At 55.9% G+C, this 21161-nt stretch overlaps 1 protein-coding gene and 1 long non-coding RNA gene across 2 annotated transcripts in view; one reads left to right on the top strand and one right to left on the bottom strand.

The window, feature by feature from the left end:
* LOC135405816 (uncharacterized) overlaps positions 1–21161 on the top strand; it is a 147174-nt gene that overhangs the window by 36411 nt on the left and 89602 nt on the right. The window lies entirely within an intron of this gene.
* Positions 10070–13648, bottom strand: LOC135405958 (zinc finger protein 239-like). Its single transcript, XM_064640472.1, has 3 exons — positions 13597–13648; positions 12348–13459; positions 10070–10075 (listed from the first exon to the last, which is right to left on the bottom strand). The coding sequence occupies exons 1-3, from the start codon at positions 13646–13648 to the stop codon at positions 10070–10072; spliced, it is 1170 nt and encodes a 389-aa protein (XP_064496542.1).

The raw sequence follows: 21161 nt of genomic DNA, 5'->3' as shown, positions 1-21161 counted from the left end.
TCCTTTCCCATCAGCCCCCAATTCTCAGCCTCCCTCCCCCTCCACTTTTGGGGGGTCCCACTCCTCTCCCATTCAGTCTTGGGGTCCCACCACCCCTTTTATCCCCTCTGACTCACCGACCCCCCCCTTCCCAACACTCCCTCTCACCCAAGAGCTCCTCGCCTGCAGCCAGGGGAGGCTCCCAGTAACCCCAGAGCCCATGAAAGTCCCCCCAAAAAAGGGGTTAGGTGGAGCCCTGTATGGACTCTGAGTGGGTTTGGGGGTTCCTTGGGGGCTGTGGGGTGGTTTACGGGGGTCCCAGTACACTTTGGGATGAGTTGGATGCCGTGTGGGGTTGCAGATGTCACCCCAAAGCTCCCCCAGAACAGGGTGACACAAGGGGGGGGCACAGAGGGGTCCCCATTCCTGATCCATTCTGGAGCAACCACACTGGGGGCAACTGGGATCAGAGTGGGAGCAGCTGGGCCCCTGCTGGGCTCATACTGGGATCATCCTGGGAGTGACTGAAAGAATACTGGGAGAATGTGAGAGGGACTGCAACCATACTGGGGATGACTGGGATGAAAGTGGATTCATTGAATCCACTGGAAGTTGCTGGAATTTACTGGGATCATACTGGGGGTGACTGGACTCATAGTGGGATCATACTGGGAGCAACTGGGATCATGCAGGGGCAAGTGGCATCCTCCAGGCAGTGCCTTCCCTTTCTGAGGAGAGAGTTAAAAAACCCCACACCCCCCCACAGCCTTTGGAGGGCCTTCAGCTTGGAATGTGGATCTGCTGGTTGGTTCTTTTGTGTGGGTCAATCACCCAAGGCAAAAACTCCCCTCCCCCGTTCAACATCCCCCTTACAGCAATGCAGGGCAAAGAAACATTCCCTGTCTGGGTTTTTTTGAACAAGTAAACCTGTGACAACCTCCCAGGCTGCTGAGCAGGGACAAGGAGGCAATGAGGGCCCAGGGCTGCAAGGGGCACTTGTCTCCTCATGGTGGGACCGTAAATGGGCAGAAAAGAAACCCCCAAGGCTCAATTTGGGAGCAATAGTGGGCAGCCATTCTTTGTTATCAGCCCCTCACCCATGGGAGGATCTTCCCCCCAACCACCAGTGTGCCCTGTTCTCCCCCAGGGCAGCTGAGATTTACTCACAATTTTACATATCCAACAAATGTCTTACATATTCACTCCTTCCCTCACAAAGATCACACCCATGGGAATTAGCTCAGGGAGGTCCTTCTGAAGTCCTTCCAAAGTCCTTATTTGGTCACTGGGGGCTTCTGGTGGCCTCTTGGTGGTCTCTGGTGCTTGTTTGGAGCTTGAACTTTACTTGACCTTGTCTGTTGAGCAGAGTATTTACAGCTGGATATAGAGGACCCTTGTTCAGCATCTCTTCTCCAAAACCTGGACACTTATGTGACAACTACCCCAACTGAAAAGCATTCAGAAACTTCCCGATTTTGTAACTCCCCTGCCAGAAACTTCCACTGTAAAGGCCCTGGAAAATTGCTGAGCAAGGGAGAATTCCTGCTCCTAGGAGAGACCCCGCCTGGTTTGACGGGAGGCCTGGGAAGGACCCCCCTGGCAGAAGCTTTCCCCCCAGGCTCTCCAAGCTCCCGGCTGTGGGCAAAGCCAGCCCATGGCCCAGCGGGGTGGGCTGGGGCTGCCCAGGGGCAGGAGACACGGGCACCACGGAGCGAGGCCAGCGGAGCCCCAGTGGGCCGGGGCTGGAGCGCCCGAGGCACGGGAGAGGCTGGAGAGCAGGCAGGGAGCCCGCAGGCCTGCCCGCTCCCAGCTGGCCAGGGCTGCAGGCAAAGAGGCAGCTCTGCAGGCCTGGAGCAGCACAGGGGCTCTCCAGCTCTGCCCTCGGCACAGGCCTCTCCCAATGCACCAGGTACAGATGGGCACCATTGCAAAGGGGAACCTTTGAGTCCCAGTTTCGGGGGCAATCACACACTCGCCCCGAGGAGCCACAGCCAAGAGTCTGGGGGTAGCACGGGGCCCTTCCTGGAAATTAGAGAACTTCCCTAATCTTTCCATGGGCCCACTTTGCCTTTGGATTCGTTGTTTCCATTAGTCACAGAGGGGGTGTTAGGCCATAAATCAACTTTAGCCAGCACACAGCAAAAATTCCTCACAAGCTACTTTGGAGAGAACACAACTTGGGAAAAGCACTAGAACTGTCAGTTTTGTGAGAGTTACCCTTGATAAGCTTCAGGGAACAAAGCCTGGGAGAGAAAGATGTGTTCTTGAACCTGCATATCTGGAAACAAGGGCCTTGTGCAGAAAGCAGCAGGTAAGGAAGAAGATGAACAAAGGCTCAGCATTTGTGGGGGAAAATTCCCACTGGAGGAAAAAGATGCTAAAAAGACTAAAAGTGTGAACTAATTAGCATAAGCAACAAGAGAGTAAGAGTGGCTACAATACTAATTAATGAAATGGAACAATGAAATGATGCCATTTGGAACTGATGAACATTAATTTCTTTGTCAAAAATGTGTAAATGGGTGCAAAAGTGATGTACTGCTGTCTGTGTGAAGGCAGCATTGTTGTTGGCCACATACACAGCCAGCAAAGAAAGTAAAGCCTTGCTTTGTCACACTAAACCCACCGTGTTAGAGGGTTTGATTGATCCCAACAATGTCAGAGCATTTGGCAACACCCTCAGCACTCAGTCACTTGCACTGCCAGCATGGGGGCCAAATGCTCTCCTTGGAAAAAACATGGACTGCCATCATTTCCAGGAGCCCAGCTCCAAAATTTGGATAGCACTTCCTGAATTGGATATGTCTGGGGATTGCTGCCATGCCAAAAGGGCCAGGACAGAAAGCTGCTGCTGGCCTTTGCCTGCCCTGGGAAACCTTTCCTCTGCCCCCCAGCACTGGGGCTGGGTGCTGCCCTTCCCAAGGAAAGGGACTGTCATCCCCCCCGGGAGCCACCTCCAAACCTTGGATGCCACCTGCCAACCTGACTCTGTCAGGGATTGCTCCCACCCAAAAGGGGCCAGCACAGGAACCTGTTGCTGGCCTTTGCCTGCCCTGGGCACCCTGTCACCTGCCCCTGAAACACTGGGGCTGGGGGCTTTCCTTCCCAAGGACAGTTAATGTCACCGACTTTCAGGAGCCCACCTCTGAGCTTTGGGCATCATCTCTGTCCTGCAAAAGGGGCGTTTCCTCAACCCTTTGTGTTCCCTTGGTCTGTCACAGCCCCAAGAAGGCTGAGACCCTTGTTCCTGACCACTTTTAAAGAGGATTTGAAGCTTGAAGTCTTCTAGGAAACTAATCCAAAAGAGCCCCCCATTTCCAGCAGTGGCTTTCCTACCTTACTGGAGGGAGCAGTGAGAATTTTGGGATGAAGTCTTTACTCTGCTGCTGATGAGCTCAGAGTCGGTGTCTCCTGTGCTCTGGCCACGGGGCAGGGTCTCCCTGCCCTTTGGTCCCTGCCTCGTGGCCACCCCTGTGCCAGGGGATACTGTGCAGGCCACCTGGAAACAAACCCATTCCAGCCCAGCACTCCTCTGTGTGCCCACTGGAATGTGCACCAGACACCCTGAGGGAAGAAACCTTTCCAGAGGAGAAGACTTTACTCTTCCTGCTGCAGCCACAAATGGGACAAATGAAACCCTCCAACTCTGTCCCTTCTGTATCAGCGAGACAGGCACCACTTTCTTCTGGCCAGGGGGTGTGTGGGGGATAACTCCAGACCTCCCTGCCCCCCCAGCCTTTTCACTTATTTATATGTTTTTAAAAAAACTAAAAATTTAAAGGGCATCAGTTCTAAATTGCATCATCCTCTTCAGTATTTAGTATTCTGTCCTCTATTGGTTATTGACTCTCACTTCTCATGCTAATTAGTCCCCATTTTTCAGGCTTTTTATTATCCTTTTCCCAGGTAGGGAGTTTCCAACACCTACTGTATGGTCTTTGTTAACCTCTTCTTTATCTTCTAGTTCCTGCACAATGTCCTTGTGGTCTGTAAATTCTTCATTCCTTGTGTCCAGCTTCAGCAATCCATCTCTCTCCCCAGGCTTTGTTCACTGAAGCAGATCAGGGCTAGTTTAGCAGAACTCAGAGTTGCAATAATTTTCCCAAGCCTGTTCCCACAAGAGCAGGTGATGACAAACTTTGCTAAGTGCTGGCCAATAGTGACTTAAGACTAACCCACTGTTTAGGATGAATATTCTGGTTATGATTCACTAAAGCAATTAACTAACAAGTTAATGAACACCATTCATTTAAAGGAATCAGAAAATGATCTCGTTCCCAGCAGCAGCACCGAGTGCCCGGAGCCGATGTGTGCAAGTTCTGGGTTGGAGCAGAGACGTGCTGGAGGGGCAGATGGCAATGGGACAGCCCAGAAAGGGGAAACGCTTCCCCCCAGGCCAGGGAAAAGCTGGGTTGGTCTCTGCAGCCCTGGCAGGAGAGGCCTTTGCTGTCGGGGGGGTCTCTGCAGCCCCTGAGGGGCTGTGTTGGAGGAGAAGCTGATCTCAAGGCAGGACAGAGATGCTGAAAATGTCTTTGGGTGGGCACATCCTGTGATTCAGGAACACTGACAATCATCCCACAGAGCCTTGGTTGAATCATCAGGTGGGTGATGAAGGGACAGAAGGGCCTGCAAAGCCTGGGAGCAGGTCCCCCATTCCATTGCAAGTGGGAACACCGTGGGATCTTCTGGCAGGGCAGCAGGGCTGGGCACAGGAAAGCCAGGAGATGCTGGAGGCTGGGGCAGACAGCTCTGAGCCCCAGACAATCCCTGGGCTGCCCAGGGCTGCTCTCTTGCTGCCAGACAAGGGGGTCTGGCTGGGCAGGGGAAGGCTGAGGGAGCCAGGGCTGCAGGGAGCAGGGAATGGTGGAGCTGCAGGACAAGGAGCAGAACGGCCCTGCAGGGCTGCAGCAGAGCTGATTGCAGGGAGCTGCCTTCAGGGCAGGGATTCTGCCCCTGGGTTCGGCCCTGCTGAGGCCACCCCTCGAGTGCTGTGCCCAGTTCTGGGCCCCTCACTTTGGGGAAGATGTTGAGGTGCTGGAGCGTGTCTGGAGAAGGGCACCGGGGCTGCGGAATGCTCTGGAGCACAAGTGCTGTGAGGAGCAGCTGAGGGAGCTGGGCTTGTTGAGCCTGGACAGAAGGAGGCTCAGGGGGGACCTTCTCACTCTCTACAACTTCCTGACAGGAGGGGGGGCCCGGGGGGGGTCGATCTCTTCTCCCAGGCAACCAGCAGTGGGACAAGAGGGCACAGCCTAAAGCTGCACCAGGAGAGGTTTAGGTCAGACAGGAGGCTCAAGTTCTTCCCAGAAGGGGGGACTGGGTGTTGGAATGGGCTGCCCAGGGAGGGGGTGGAGTCACCATCCCTGGAGGTGTTTCAGAAAAGACTGGATGTGGCTCTCAGGGCCATGGTCTATTTGACAGTGTGGGGTTGGGTCATGGCTTGGACTCCATGAGCTCAGAGGTCTTTTCCCACCTCGTTGATTCTGTGATTCTGGAATGGCCCCTTGGTTCCATGAGCTTTTGCAGTGTCACAGTGGCCCTTGGATTCCATGAGGTTCCAGAGGGTCACAAAGGCCACTGCATTCCATGAGAGTACCAAAGGTCTCAGGGCTCCTTTGATTCCATGAGGCCCCACATGTCACACTGGCAACTTGGTTCCATGAGGCTCCACAGTGGCCCCTGGGTTCCTTTAATTCCATGAGGTCCGGCAGTGTCACGATGGTCCCTTGATCCCATGAGGTTCCGCAGTGTCCCAGGGTTCCTTTAGCTCCATAAGGCTGATCTCGGGCTCTGAGACAGAACTGAACCAGCAGTGGTTGTCCAGAATGTGCCCTAGAAAAAATCTGTGTAACCAACTGCAAAGGAGAGAAACCAGTCAAGGAAAGGAAAGAAACAATCAAGGAAGGAACTCGTGGTTCACAGAAGCAGCAAAGCAGGCAAAGGTGGGGTGTTACAGAATCCCAGAATGAAAGAATGTGCGAGTTGGAAGGGACCCCAGAGGGATCATCAAGTCCAACCCTCAGCCCTGCCCAGGCCCATCCCCAAGAGTCACAGCCTGTGCCCCAGAGGATCATCCAAACTCTCCTGGAGCTCTGTCAACCTTGGTGCTGTGCCCACTGCCCTGGGGAGCCTGTTCAGTGCCAACCACCCTGGGGGGAAGAACCTCTTTCTAACATTCAACCTGACCCTGGCCTGACACAACTCCAGGCCATTCCCTGGGGGCTGTCCCTGGTCCCCCCAGAGCAGAGCTCAGGGCCTGCCCCTCCTCTGCCCCTCCTGAGGAAGTTGGAACTGCCATGAGGTCTCCCCTCAGTCTCTTCTTGTGCAGCTGAACACACCAAGTGCCTTGAGCTGCTCCTCCTAAGGCTTCCCCTGCAGAGCCTTCCCCATCCTGGTGACCTCCTTTGGACACTCTCTACTGGTTCCATCTCTTCCTTCCCTTGTGTCCCCCAAGAGTGCCCCACTATTGAGGTGAGGCCGCCCCAGGGCAGAGCAGAGCGGGACAATCCCCTCCCTGGCCCGGCCATGCTGGGCCTGATGCCCCCAGGACAGGGTTGTCCCTCCTGGCTGCCAGGGCACTGCTGACTCCTGGCCAAGTGGGCACCCCCCAGGACCCCCAGGGCCCTTTCCCAGAACTGCTCTCCAGCCTCTCATTCCCACTCTGTCCCCACATCTGGGGTTGCCCCATCCCAGGGGCAGAATCCGGCACTGCCCCTTGTTGAACTTCCATGGGTGGTGATTCCCAGCCCTGGCATCTGTCCAGGTCTCTCTGCAGGGCCTCCCTGCCCTCCAGGGACTCAGCAGCTCCTCCCATGTCGGGGTCATCTGCAAACTTGCTCCGTGTCCCTTCCAGTGCTGCGCCCAAGTCATGGATGGAGATGTTGGAGAGCACAGGGCCCAGATGGAGCCCTGGGGAACCCCCCTAGTGACCCCCATCTGATGTCCCCCCAGTCACTGCCACCCTCTGTGCCCGACCCGGGAGCCCATTGCTCGCCCAGCACAGGGTGTGTTTATCCAGCTCTGGGCTGGACACTTTGTCCAGAGGGATCTGGGCACAGACACTATGGGAAGCTTCACTGAAACCCAAAAAGATCCCATCAACTGCCTTCCCTTGATCAGCCAGGGGGTGACGTTGTCATAAAGTAACTCAGGTTTGATCAGCAGGCCTTTCCTCTGGGGAAGCCGTGCTGGTTGTGATACCCCACAGCAGGGTGGGACCTCAGGGGCCACCCCAGACCCCCCTTTTCCCACCTTTTCCCCCGTGGCCACTGCAGCACCGGCTGTTGGGTGGAGGGGAACCCCCCATCAGCACCCCAGGGATGGAAAGAGGGGTTGGGGACCCCCCCAGTGCAGATCCAACCCCCCCAGAGCCCCAGGGAACTGCTCCAGGGCTCAAGTGATGGGGACACCAAGGGACCCCCATGGGACTCCTCTTCCTGCTGTCCCACCCCCCTTTTCAGCCCCTCTCCCACCCCTTTCCTATGGTCCCCACAACCCACACATCCCCCCTGCACTCAGTTTGGGGCTCCCACTGCCCTCCCAATAACTTTGGGGTCCCAACACCCCTCACACTCAGTTTTGGGGGTCTCAGCCCACCACTTTTCCCTTCTTTCCCACCCCTTTCCTATTGTCCCACTAAACCACAGCTTCCCTGTGCTCCCTTTGGGGGTCCCACCCCTTTAGCCCCTCAGCTGAAGGGGTCCCACCCCCCCTTTTTCCCAACTTTTCTCCCCTTTCCTGCTCCATTTTCCCCATCCCTCCTGTGGCAGGGGGAGTTCAAGGCTTAGACAAAGTTGATTGGAGAAGTCCTGCCCTGGAGTCCCGAGGTGCAGAACGGACTCCCTGGCTTTCTAAACTCCTGCTCCCAGAGGAGCCTGGGGGCAGCTGGATCCAATCTCAGCCTTGGGTTATGCCAATGGTTTGAATTTAAGGAATTATAGAGATGGGATTGAACCAGTTTTGTCCCACAGGTTTTAATGATGGAAAAGCAACTATATTTATATCAATGAACTACTTATTCTTAATAATGATCAGACAAAAGGACTAAACCAGAATTATTTACTACACAACATACACACTAAAACTACCAGTAGTACAGGATAAGGTAGGACAGGACACTACACTAAAGCAATTGTTGAAGCAATTCTACTAAAGGTGGCAAACAAGCAATAATTCTTAATGAGAGATGGATGGAACTCCCCCAGACCAGCGCTCGTGGGGAGATCTCTGCTCTCAACCTCCAGCAGTGACCTTGGGGGTCCCCAGCCAAGGCAGGAATCTCCACACACCCCCCAAGAAGGGTTCTGTTGGAAGAACCTGCCCCTGGGAAAGGGGACTGGCCCTTTCTGGTAGAAACCCAGGGACTGACAGTCCTTGGACTCCAGGGGTTCCCTCACCATCAGGGGCTTCATTTGGGGTGAAACCAGTCTGGGGTCCAACATCTCCTGCCTTGTCCTGGCCCCCTCTCAGCTCAGCACTGACCCCTTTGCAAATGGGACATTGTCTTGGTACCATTGAAGGGGGGATGTCCTGCCCCAGTGTCCCAGTGTTCCTTTAATTCCCAGAGGCCCTGCAGTGTCCCAGTGGCCCCTTGATTCCATGACCTTCTGAAACACCTCAGGCTTCCTTTGGTTCCATGAGGCCCCCCTGTCACAAAGGCCCCTGGATTCCATGAATTCCGCAGTGTCACAAGGTTCTTTTTTTTCCATAGGGCCCTGCAGTGTCCCAATTGTGCCTTGATTCCAGGAGTATCCAAATTCTCCCAGGGTTCCTTTGGTTTCAGGAGGTCCCGCAGTGTCCCAGCGGCCCCTTCATTCCAGGCAGGCCCAGGGAGACGAAGGCAAAGACGGAGCCCCGACCCCCGTCAGCATCTTGGGGGGGGGGGGGGCAGGACCCGGGAAACGGCGGCGGCTGCTGGGAAGGGACTGGGACGGACTGGGATGGACTGGGATGGACCGGGATGGATTGGGACAGACTGGGATGGACTGGGATGGACTGGAATGGACCGGGATGGATTGGGACTGACTGGGATGGACTGGGATGAATGGGACTGACTGGGATGGACCGGGACACCAGGATACACCGGGACCAGGACTGGGACCCAGCAGGACCCCCCGGGAGCAGGATCTGAGCACACTGGGTCCCTCCAGGACCAGAACTGGGGCAAGAGGGATCATACTGGGAGCAACTGGGACCACACTGAGGGCTACTGGGAGCAACTGGAGGCCACATAGGATATAGTGGGAGTGCCTTGGAGTCACTGGGATCATACTGGTGGAAACGGGAATGTTACTGGGGCATCTGGGAGTGACTGGGAATGACTATGAGCATGCTGATGGCTCTACTGGGATATACTGGGAGTGTCTGCAACCATGGTGGGGGTAACTGGGACTGTACTGGGAGTGACTGGGACTACGTGAAGGCGAATTAGGACCAGGCTGGGGGCAACTGGAAGGAACTGTGAGTGACTGGATTTACAAGAGAAGCAACTGGGATTGAGTGGGACTGTCAGGAGGGAAGACTCGGATCATACTTGGAGTGACTGGATCTGTGCTAGGGGCAACTGGGAGCAACTGGGACCATAAAGGGGACAACTGGGACCATACTGGGATCACAGTGGGAGAAGCTTGGCCCATGCTGGGAGCAACTGAGACCACACTGAGGGTGACTGGGGTCATACTGGGATCATACCAGGAGTGAGTGGGATCATGCAAGAGGTGATTGGGATCATCCTGGGAGCAACTGGGAGTGCACTGGGGATGACTGGAAGTGGCTGTGAGCAACTGGGATCCTGCTGGAAGCTTCTGGGGGCAACTGGGAATGACTGGGACCACATGGAGGAAACTGGGAGCAACTGGGAGAGACCAGGAGTGACTGGGATCATCCTGGGACTGACTGGGCGCTGAATCCGAAAAATCGGTCCGAGAAACTGCTCAGAGACTTTTTTCTCTTTAAGCAACAAGGTATTTGTTTATTCAACGTTGGGAGCAAGCCAGCTCACGCTGGACAAACTTGCTCCAAGGCTTCACACAAAATCAACATTTTTATACAATCTTCAGCTGTGATTAAATGCATATTCCAGTGATTCCAACCTCTATCTCTGCATATTAATAACAGGCGGAGTATAGGTGGAGCTCAGGCGGGGCTTGGGGTGGTGCTTCTCTTGGCCCTCAATCCTGAGGGGACTTCCACTCTTCCTCCATGGCTCTGGGGGCTTCAACTCATCTTCCTCAGCTTGACCTTCCTTCTCTTCCATTCTTCTTGACCCGCTCCCTGAAGCTTGGAAAAAGCCCTGGCTCCCGGCCTATTCCTCCTATTCCAATGTCTCCCTGATCCTGCTGTCTCTCTAATTTATCCCCTCTAGGCCTAGGACATGTTCCTGTACTATTCTCTGAAGCTTTGCTCCAGTCAGTAGAACAGAACGAGCACAGATGGTCTTGGCTGTTGGGAGCTTGTTAGCAGGCCCAAATTTCTTAGTGAACTCTTTTGGGCCTGGCCTCCTGTTTCACCAGGGACACAGACCGGGCCCGGGTGTTCCCATTCCACGGGTTTGCATTCCTGTTCCAGGTGTTCCCATCCCATTCTAGTTGTTCCCATCCCATTCCAGGTGTCCCCATTCCCATTCCAGGTGTTCCCATTCCCATTCCAGGAATTCCCATTCCCATTCCACGGGTTTGCATTCCTGTTCCACGTGTTCCAATTTCCTTTCCAGGTGTTCCAATTTCCTTTCCAGGTGTTCCATCCCATTCCAGGTGTCCCCATTCCCATTCCTATTGTCCCTCCTCCCATTCCTGGTGTTCCCATCCCACTTCTGTTTTCCCCATTCCCAGTTCTTGGTGTCTCCATTCCCATTCTTATTGTCTCCATTCCCATTCCTATTGTCCCCATTCCCATTCCAGGTGTTCCCATCCCACCTCTGTTTTCCCTATTCCCATTCCAGGTGTCCCCATTCAAATCCCAGATGTTCCCATTCCCATTCCTGGTGTCCCCAACCTGCTCCCAATGTTCCCGTTTCCAATGTTCCCATTCCCATTCCAGGTGTTCCCATCCCACCTCTGTTTTCCCTATTCCCATTCCAGGTGTCCCCATTCAAATCCCAGATGTTCCCATTCCCATTCCTGGTGTCCCCAACCTGCTCCCAATGTTCCCGTTTCCAATGTTCCCATTCCCAGCCCAGGTGACCCCATTCCCATTCCTGATGTCCCCATTCCCATTCCAGGTGTCCCCATTTCCATTACAGGTGTTCCCATTCCAGGTGTCTCCATTCCCATTCCAGGTGTTCCCATTCCAGGTGTCTCCATTCCAATTCCAGGTGTTCCCATTCCAGGTGTCTCCATTCCAATTCCAGGTGTTCCCATTTCCATTCCTTGTGTCCCCATTTCCATTCCAGGTGTTCCCATTCCCATTCCAGGTGTTCCCATTCCAGGTGTCTCCATTTCAATTCCAGGTGTTCCCATTCCCATTCCTGGTGTCCCCATTCCCATTCCAGGTGTCTCCATTCCCATTCCAGGTGTTCCCATTCCAGGTGTCTCCATTCCAATTCCAGGTGTTCCCATTCCAGGTGTCTCCATTCCAATTCCAGGTGTTCCCATTTCCATTCCTGGTGTCCCCATTCCCATTCCAGGTGTTCCCATTCCAGGTGTCTCCATTCCAATTCCAGGTGTTCCCATTTCCATTCCTGGTGTCCCCATTCCCATTCCAGGTGTCTCCATTCCCATTCCAGGTGTTCCCATTTCCATTCCTGGTGTCCCCATTCCCATTCCAGGTGTTCCCATTTCCATTCCTGGTGTCCCCGTTTCCATTCCAGGTGTTCCCATTCCAGGAATTCCCATTCCCATTCCAGGTGTTCCCTCCCCATTCCTCGTGTCCCCACTCCCATTCCTTCTGCCCCCATTCCCATTCCTAGTGTCCCCAGTCTGCTCCCAATGTCCCCATTCCCATTCCAGGTCTTCCCATTTCCATTCCTGGTGTTCCCATCCCATTGCTATTGTCCCCATCCCATTCTTTATGTCCCCATTCCCATTCCAGGCATTCTCATTCCCTTTCCAGGTGTTCCATCCCATTCCAGGTGTCACCGCTGACATTTCCCCTGCTGGTTTACCATTAAACCAGCACACCAGGTCTGTGCCCAACGGGGGTCCCTGTGGATCATCCAACGCGGGTCCTCCCATGGCTGATGGAGTTGGAGCAGCGGCCGAAGCTCTTCCCGCAGTCGGGGCACTCGGGGCTTCTCTTACCGGTGGGTCCGTTGGTGGGAGGTCAAGGAAGAGCTCTGCGTGAAGCTCTTCCCACAGTCTCGACAGTTGTAGGGCCTCTCCCTGATGTGGATGTGAGGGTGGGTGTAGAGGGTGGAGCTGTCCCACATTCCCTACATGTGTAGGGCTGTTCCCCAGTGTGGATGTGCTGCTGGCTGAGCAGCTTGGTGCTTGTGCTGAAGCTCTTCCCACATTCCAAGCACTTGTAGGGCCATTCCCTGGTGTGGATGCAACGGTGTTTGCAAAGGCTGGAGCTGTCCCTGAAGCTCTTCCCACACTCCGCACACGTGTAGGGCCTTCCCCACTGTGGATCATCTGGTGTCGGAGCAGGTCAGAGATCTGAGTGAAGCTCTTCCCACATTCCTCACACGTGTAGGGTCGTTCCCCACTGTGGATCATCTGGTGTCGGAGCAGGTGGGAGATCTGCCTGAAACTCTTCCCACACTCCCCACACGTGTAGGGCTGTTCCCCACTGTGGATGCGACGGTGGTTGCGGAGGGTGGAGCTGTCACTGAAGCTCTTCCCACACTCCCCACACATGTAGGGCCGTTCCCCACTGTGGATGCGTCGATGACTGTGGAGGGTGGAGCTCTTCCTGAAGCTCTTCCCACACTCCGCACACGTGTAGGGCTGTTCCCCACTGTGGATGCGACGGTGGTTGCGGAGGGTGGAGCGGTCACTGAAGCTCTTCCCACACTCCCCACACGTGTAGGGCCGTTCCCCGGTGTGGATGCGACGGTGGGTGCGGAGGGTGGAGCTGTCACTGAAGCTCTTTCCACACTCCTCACACGTGTAGGGCCGTTCCCCACTGTGGATCATCTGGTGTTGGAGCAGGTTGGAGCTCTGAGTGAAGCTCTTTCCACACTCCCCACACGTGTAGGGCCGTTCCCCAGTGTGGATGTGCTGGTGCCTCTGGAGGTTGGTTCTCTTGCTGAAGCTCTTCCCACAATCCAAACACCTGAAGGGCTTTTCCCTGCTGGGAGGCTGCTCAGGGACCACCAGCTCGCAGCTCCGCCTCAAGCTCCGGCCGCCTTCCCGGCACACGCTGGCTCTTTCCTCCTCACAGCCCCCTGGGCTGGCTTTGCAGCCCCTCCTGCGGGGGCATCTCCGGCCCTTTTCCTCCCCGCTGCCTTCCTGCGCCGGGGAGCCCTTCAAAACGGCCTCTCCCACCAGGCTCTGCCGCCGGGATTTGTCCTCCGCGCTCTCCGGCCTCACCTCGGGGCCTGGGGCTGGAAGCAACAAGGACATGCAGGGGATTTACCTCCGGCCCACAGGGAAGCCCAAGGACATCCCCCCAACTCCGGCCCCGGCAGGACGGCCACAAAAGACAAGTAACCGACCCAAAGAGCACTGACTTTCTCCTCACCTGCCTGGGGGGCCCGCGGCATCTTCCTCTTCCTTGCAGCCTCCTCCTCCATCCGCCCAAGCTTTGGGAAGCAGAAATCCTGATGGGGTGGAAAAAAGGGGGTGAGTGCTTTGCCTTGGGGGTTCCTCCTGCCCAAGTCCAGCTCTAGGACTCACCAGGCATCTTGTGTCCATAAAAACCTCCAAAACACCAACATTCAGCCAAAAATCCCTTCCCAGGTGTTCCCCCTCTCTGCTCTCTGGGGTTTGGGGGTTCCCCCCTGTCTGGCCTGATGGCACTTCTGCCTGCATTGGGAGTCCCCCTTCTCCGGGCTACTGGGGGGCCCGCGACTCCGGGGGGTTCCCACTCGCCGGGGTCCCCTTTAGTGTTGCCATGGGGGTCCCAGGGCTCACTTCTCCCCACTCTGCCTCCCGGGGCCGGCCGGCCCTCCTCTCTCGCCTCCCACCCTCACAAACCTCTTGGCGCTCTCGGCTCCCACCCCGCCTCAAGGCCCCCCCTCCTCTCCACACTCCAAGGCCTTCCCCCTCTCCGGGACCCCTGGTTAAGGGGCCTGGCGCTCCCTCTCTGCTCCCCCCCCTCCAGCATTCCGGGGGTCCCCCAGCTCCGGGATCACCCCTCTCTGCTCTCCCCCCTCTGGGCCCCCCTGGCTAAATAATTCTGATTATACAGACAAGCAATTGCTTTTAATCCACAAAACCCAAATGTAGAACCCAGCACCCTGGGCCATGAACAAAGTGGTGTTCCTTGGGCCCCCCACCCCAGTCGAAAGTAAAGGGAGAGGGGAAAAATACCTGCTGGTGGGAGAGCTGTTGCAGTCTGGTCAAAAGTGGTGGTTGCAGTCCAGTTGAGGGGGGTGGTCTCAGGCTGGTTGAGAGCAGTGAGCTGCAGTCCTCCTCTGGGTCCCACGAGTGGTAAAAAGGTTCTGAAACTCCAGGTTTATATAATCTCCAGTTCAGGCAGGAATGCCCAGTCCTCCCCTCAGAACAGGGAATTCCATAAAAGGATGCTTAGTTCTTCCCTCAGAGCGGGCAATTCCATAAAAGGCTATGAGGATGCTCAGTCCAAAAAAGGATATGAGGATGTTCAGTCCATAAAAGGGTATGAGGGTGCTCAGGACATCCCCACCACCTGGCAGGCCTCTCCTGACAACAGTTCCTGGGAAAATGGCATGGAAGGCCAGAGAATGCACAGTTTTGGGCTGCACCCATCCAGTGAGGAATCGGTCCCAGCTGTTCTAACTAGGACACTGTGTCCGTCATCGCTGCCATCATCATCATCATCGGCCTTGTGGGAGTCGGTGTCTGGAAGTTCCGATCCGGTAACTCCCGTGATGGGGGTCGGGAAGGGGCACGGATCCGCCCGGCAGCATTCCGGGGATCCTGTGCCACGGGTGCTGATCCCGCTTTCTTTCCATAGGGAAGAGGGAGTGGAAGGGATACGACCCCACACCCACCAGTGAGTCCCAGCAGCGTGTGTGGATCCAGATTCTCTGGGCAGGGATCCCAGGATGGATGCCGGGATTCCAGAGGGGAATTGGGGCCTAATGGCTGGAGCGGGATTGGAAGGGGATTCCAGCTCAGGGCAGGATTCCAGAGTGGGCTCAGGTGGAATTGTGGACTGGGATCAGGGCTGGATTCTGGAGTGAGATTGGGGTGGGATGGATGGAGTGGGATTGTGGTGGGATGGTCGGAGCAGGATCAGGAGGGAATCCAGAGCAGTTCCTACTCTCCCTGGGCTCCACAGCCGGCTCCATCCCCTGGGATGGAACAGGGACATGGTGACTCCTTTCCCCGCTCTCATCCCAGCAGGAATCACAGCCTGAACGATCCTGGAGCTGGATCCACCCCTTCCCTCTCCCTGCAGAAAGGCAGGAGCTGCTGGCAGAGCTCATCCCGCTGCTCCCACCCACCCTGACCCCCTGCGGCTCTTCCCGATGGATCAACTTCCTGCTTTTTCCTGTGTGAAACCCAGGACCGCAATTATTCCTGAGGCTTTAATTTGGGTGTGAAAATCTCCTGCTTTGGGCAATAAATCCTGGCTCCCTCCTCCGGCATCCAGCAGTTCCTCTGTGGGAACCAGGAATAGGAATGGGGACAGGGGGGACTGGGATGGGGACATTTGGGACAGAGATGGGGACACTGGGAGCAGGTTGGGGACAGCAGGAATGGGAATGGGAACTCCAGGAATGGGAATGGGGACATTGGGAGCCGGTTGGAGTCACCAGGAATGGGAATTGGGACACCGGGAATGGGAATGGGGACATGGGAGACCAGGATAGGGGTAGTGGGGATAGGAACAGGGACACTGGGAGCAGGTTGGTACAGCAGAAAGTGAGAGTGGGGACAGGGATGGGAACCCAAGGAATGGGAATGGGGACAGGGATGGGAACGTGTCTCTCCAGGAGTTGTTTCAATACAAAGGTCGGTCCCTGGCTCGAGGCCACGGGAAGCCCCTTCTTTGGGAATGTCTGGGAAGCAGGTGTCAGAGGTTTGAAAAGAGGTGTTGGAATTGTTTCCCAGTGTCCCCCCCATTCCCATCTGTGTCTCCCGGGATGGGGTGGGTTGGAGCGGAGCCGCAGGCGCTGGGCAGGGGCAGTGGGGGGAGGGCGGCTCTCGGGGACACCGCGGTGGCCGCGGGGAGGGCGGGGGGTCCTTTGTTCGGGGGCTTTTGGGGTTTGTCCGGGACCGGACAGAGCGGGAGCTGATTTTGGCCACCTTGTTCTCTTTTCCTGAGAGGAAGTTTTTTCCCCCCGGACACCTCGTGGAGAACGACCGAGAGAGAGAGAGAGAGAGAGAGAGAGAGAGAGAGAGAGAGAGCCCGACCCATCTGGGAGTGAGGTGTTCAGCTTTGGGGACTGCCCCTGGGAAAAGGGACTCCTTCACTGCTGGCTGCGAGCACATGGGGCTGAGAGAGCTTTGAACTGCCGGGACAGTTTCTCCCCCCACCTGGGGATTTGGGACTTTGTTTTGTTTCTTCGGAAAGTTTTTGGTTGCACCATTTGTTGTTTATTCAGATTTTGTTAATAAAAGGTTTCTTCTTTTCCACACTTCCACCTAAAGTCTCTTACTTTCTAAGTTGTAATCTTGTTAAACTAAGACCCAGTGCCCTCAGGGGGAGGAGGAGGAAAGGAGACCAAGAGGTGCCGTGGCCACTCAAACTACAGAGGAACAACCTGTGCCAGTAGCAGTTGCCCCTCTACAGAAGAAATCCAAGACCAAATCAGCTCAGTTAGTGAGGGATGAAGGGGAAGCAGAGCCCTCAGAACAGGAGCAAGAGGCAGGGCCAGAGATAATCACCCGATCCCCATCCCCGGCTGAGCTGTGAGAGATGTGAAAAGATTTCAGCCTCCAGCTGGGAAAGCCCCTGCTGACCTGGCTGCTCCAGTGCTGGGATATCATGGCCCAGCATATGGAACTAGGTGGGAGTGCAGCCAGGCAACTGGGATCCCTGTCCTGGGATGTTGGGATTGACCAGGGGATTGGGAAGAGGACAGAGAGGGGATGAGATACAGGTACAGGCTTGGGAATTACCAGGAGGGCTTTTGAAAGGAGCGCAGGGGAAAGGGATGTCTAAGAACAAGTCCCTCAGGAGAGGGAAGCAGAGAGGTTGAGTTTTGACCCCAGCACTAAGGGTGTGCAGGGCAGAGCAGAGAATATGCCCACATAAGATTCTTGTGCGCCCATCTTTGCAGTTCTGACAGGCACTTCTTGTCACAGCCTGTCCTCTCCATTCCAGAATAGGCCCTGGCAACCAAAGAACCAACACCCCACACCATAGTGCAGACCAACCCATGTGCTTTGGGACCTTTTGTTGTCCTATCCATTCTGGTCTATCCTCTCCATTCTGGAATAGCCTCTGGAAACCAAAGAACCAAGCCCCCACCATGTGACAGTTCAACCCCATCCGTGTACCAAGGGCTCCTTTGTGGTGTCACAGCCTGTCCTCTCCATTCCAGAATGGGCCCTGGCAACCAAAGAACCAACACCCTACAACCCCAAAGTGAAGCCCCACCTTTGTGCCATGGGCCCTCTTGGGATGTCACGGCCTATCCCCTCCATTCCAGAATGGCTGCTGGAAACCAAAAAACCAATGTCTCACAGCCCCTAGTGCAGCCCAACCCCTGTGCCATGGGCCCCTTTGTGATGTCACAGCCTGTCCTCTCCATTCTGGAATAGCCCCTGGCAACCAAAGAACCAACACCTCACACCCCCACAGTGCAGCCCCACCTGTCTGCCACGGGACTCTTTGGGATGTCACGGCCTTTCCCCCAGGAAAGAAAGCCTGGAACCTTCAGGTTTCAGATGCAGTTGGGGGGCCACCCTGGGAACTCCATGGACAGCAAGAGCTTTCTGTGCTGGCACTTTTTTGTCTGGCAGGAATCTTCAGCTGTGTTCAATTTGGGCAGTCAGACTGGCAATTTCAGCACAGGGCTCCTGCAAGGGAACGACAGCCCTTCCCTCCAGGAAAGAAACCCCTTACCCTCAGTCTCTTCTCCTGTTCCTTAAAACACAACCTGCAGGGGAGCTTTCTGGGATCTCTTCTCTTGGGAATTGGGAAGATAGACCCACTCCCATGTTTAACACCTCAGGCAAAACCACCCTTTGAACACCTTTCCCAACCCTCCCCAACCTTTCCCAAAGCCCAGATTTTACAGGTGTCCTGTAATTCTAGCCCAATCTCACCCAAGCCCACAAACCATGACAGAAACGTCTCAGCCTCACGCTGCGTCCTTCCCATTGCTGTGCCTTATGTGCAGGCAAAAGGCCTTAAAACCAAGGACCCAAAATTCATGGCCTGTTCTTTTTCCCAGAAAAGAAGGCGTGGTGAACTCTCCAGACCAGGGAATAGGAAGATCTCCCCAAAACTCCTTTGGTACACGCTGCAGGGCCAACGATTCCTCTGCTCTGCCCTGTCGGCGCTGCTTTGTCTCATCTGGGTCCCCAGAAACCGTCAGCGAAAGCCGGGGAATAAAATCTCTGAGCAGTTGGTTGGGTTCCAGAGGTGACCCTACTTCATTCCGTGCTGAAGGGACACAGGAATTGCTCTCTGACACCTGGACATCAGTTCTCAAAACTTTTAACTCTTTTTACATTTTAGCAGACAAAGAAATTCCTGTCCATTGGCTTACCAGTTCTCTGCAGGAATTCTTCTTCTCTCTTCTATTGGCTCTTGATTTCTCACTTTGCATGATGCTTAGTCCACAGTTTTTGTCATTTTCTTGTCTTTTCCCTAGACAGGAAGAGCCTCAGTAACTGTCTCTGTTAGTTTTGTCTTCATCTCTGGTTTCTCTAAGAGTCTTTGTGGTTTAGAAATTCTGCCTTCTTGGTGTCCAGGTCTCAAAAACAGATTTCTTTGCCAGGTCTCTGACCACTGAAATATGGCAGGCCTTAAACTTTTACTTTGTTTTACTAACAAATGGCCATGGCCCAGAACTTGTCCATCATCCATTGTCTGTTGCCCCCATTCAATCTCCTGCCAGCAGTTTCTCCCCACTGCTGGGTGGGTTCCTTTGTCAAGCACTAGAACTTGTTGGGTAACAGGCCCAGTCCTGTTGCCTATTTTTCGTGGGGATGTGCAGGAGGGCATTGAGTCTTCCATGAGCAAATTGGCAGAGGACCCCAAGCTGACTTGCAGTGTGGATGTGCTGGAGGGTAGGAAGGCTGTGCAGAGGGACCTGGACAGGCTGGACCTCTGGGCCGAGCCCGTGGGCATGAGGTTCAAGAGTGCCTTTGGTGCCTTTGGGGCCTCTGGCCACAAGAACCCCCTGCAGCTCCAGGCCGGGGGCAGAGGAGCTGCAAAGGGTCCCCGTGGGAGAGGCCCTGGGGGTGCTGGTGGACAGAGGCTGAACCTGAGCCAGCGGGTGCCCGGGTGGGCAAGAAGGCCAAGGGCAGGCTGGCCTGGATCAGAAAGAGTGTGGCAGCAGGAGCAGGGCAGTGATGCTTCTGCTGGACTGGGCACTGGTGAGGCCACTGCTGGAGTGCTGTGTCCAGCTCTGGGCCCCTCAATTCAGGGAGAACCTTGAGGGGCTGGAGTGGGTGGAGAGCAGGGCAATGGAGCTGGGCAAGGGTCTGCAGTGCATGTCCTGTGAGGAGCAGCTGAGGGAGCTGGGCTTCTCCAGCCTGGAGAAGAGGAGGCTCGGGGCTGACCTTCTCCCTGTCCACAACTTCCTGACAGGAGGCTGGAGCCAGGTGGGGGTCAGCCCCTTCTCCAAGGCAACAGGCGATAGGACAAGAGGACACGAGGACCTGCCTGTCAGGGGCTGTTTGTCAGGGACAGGAGCAGGACTTTTTGGAGAGAAACAGGGATTAGGTATTGAAATGGGCTGCCCAGGGAGGTGGTGGAGTCACCGTCCCTGGAGGTGTTTAAGCAAAGACTGGCCATGGCACTGAGTGCCGTGGTCTGCTTGATGTGCTGGGGATGGGGCGTAGGCTGGACGCCGGTTGATCTCCCAAATCTCTGCCAAGCTCATGGACTCTGGGCTTCTGTGCCAGCCCAACCTTTGGGGACAGCGTGCTGGTGGCTCCGAGGCTCCGTCCTTGCCTTGCCTGGCCCATCTCCTGGCTGCCAGTCAAGGGCCTTGTGACATCACAGCCTCTGTGGAACAGCGCGGTGGCTGAAAACTGTCAGTGCTGTGTCCCCGTGCCCAGAGCCTGGGCAGAAGTCGGCTGGCAGGGACGGGCAGAGACTGTGCAGAGGTGTCAGCTCGTCCCGCAGCAGCACGATGCCCAGCCAGGGCATCTCCTGGCTCCTCAGGCTCTCAGTGCTCCTGCTCTTGCCTGGCCCACTCGAGCCTTGCAGCCGTGCCACAGGTGCCATTACTGAGAACCGGGGTTTTCCTTGGATGGCCCCTTGCCAGAAAAGGCAGGAGAGGCTGGAGAGAGGGGAAGGAGGGGGGTCAGGCCGCTGGGATGGGGCCGGCGGGCCGTGAGCCCGAAGCCAGCAAGGCCTTGGGCCCACACGGTGTCAGGGGAGGACTGAGAGCCCCCAGGGAGGAGGAAAGCTGGGCAGGCCCCAAGGCTGCTGGGCCTCTTCCTTGCCAGCCCTTTGGCCAAGGCCCCGAGGCAGAGGTGGGGCTCAGCCCCTGCACAGCAATGGGGCACAGGCTGAGCCCCAGGGACACCAGAGCCAGGCGGCCTGAGCTCTTCTTCCTGCAGCGTCTGCCTGGGGCAGCCCAGCCAGGCCTGAGTCTCTGCAGGAGAGGCCAAGCCCAGCCAGAGAGGGCTCAGCCCTCTGAGGCTGCACTCACTGCAAAGGGAACAAAACATTGGCCCAGAGGACATCCTGCCCCCAAATGGAGAACTGGAAAGGTCAAGAATAAAAAAGTCATCCCGCTCCATTCATCAAGAAATGTTCAGACCTCTTTCCTAAAAGCATCCAGGACTCGGGTCACCCAGTTTTCTCTCGGACAAGGGTTTGCAGGGGCTGCTTGGGAAAGGGAAGCCCTGGGGCCCCAGTGCAGATGGGTGAGGCTGCACTCTGGGGGGGTGAGCCTTTGGCTCTTGGCTTCCAGGGGCCACCAGGAGTCAGTGAGCCGGGCTGGGGACGAGGGGCAGGACTGGCTGGGA

The sequence above is a fragment of the Pseudopipra pipra genome, chromosome W (genome assembly GCF_036250125.1).
Source record: "Pseudopipra pipra isolate bDixPip1 chromosome W, bDixPip1.hap1, whole genome shotgun sequence".
Taxonomy (NCBI): domain Eukaryota; kingdom Metazoa; phylum Chordata; class Aves; order Passeriformes; family Pipridae; genus Pseudopipra; species Pseudopipra pipra.
The sequence above is the reverse complement of the archived record's forward strand: the minus strand, read 5'-3'. Positions and strand labels throughout refer to the sequence as shown.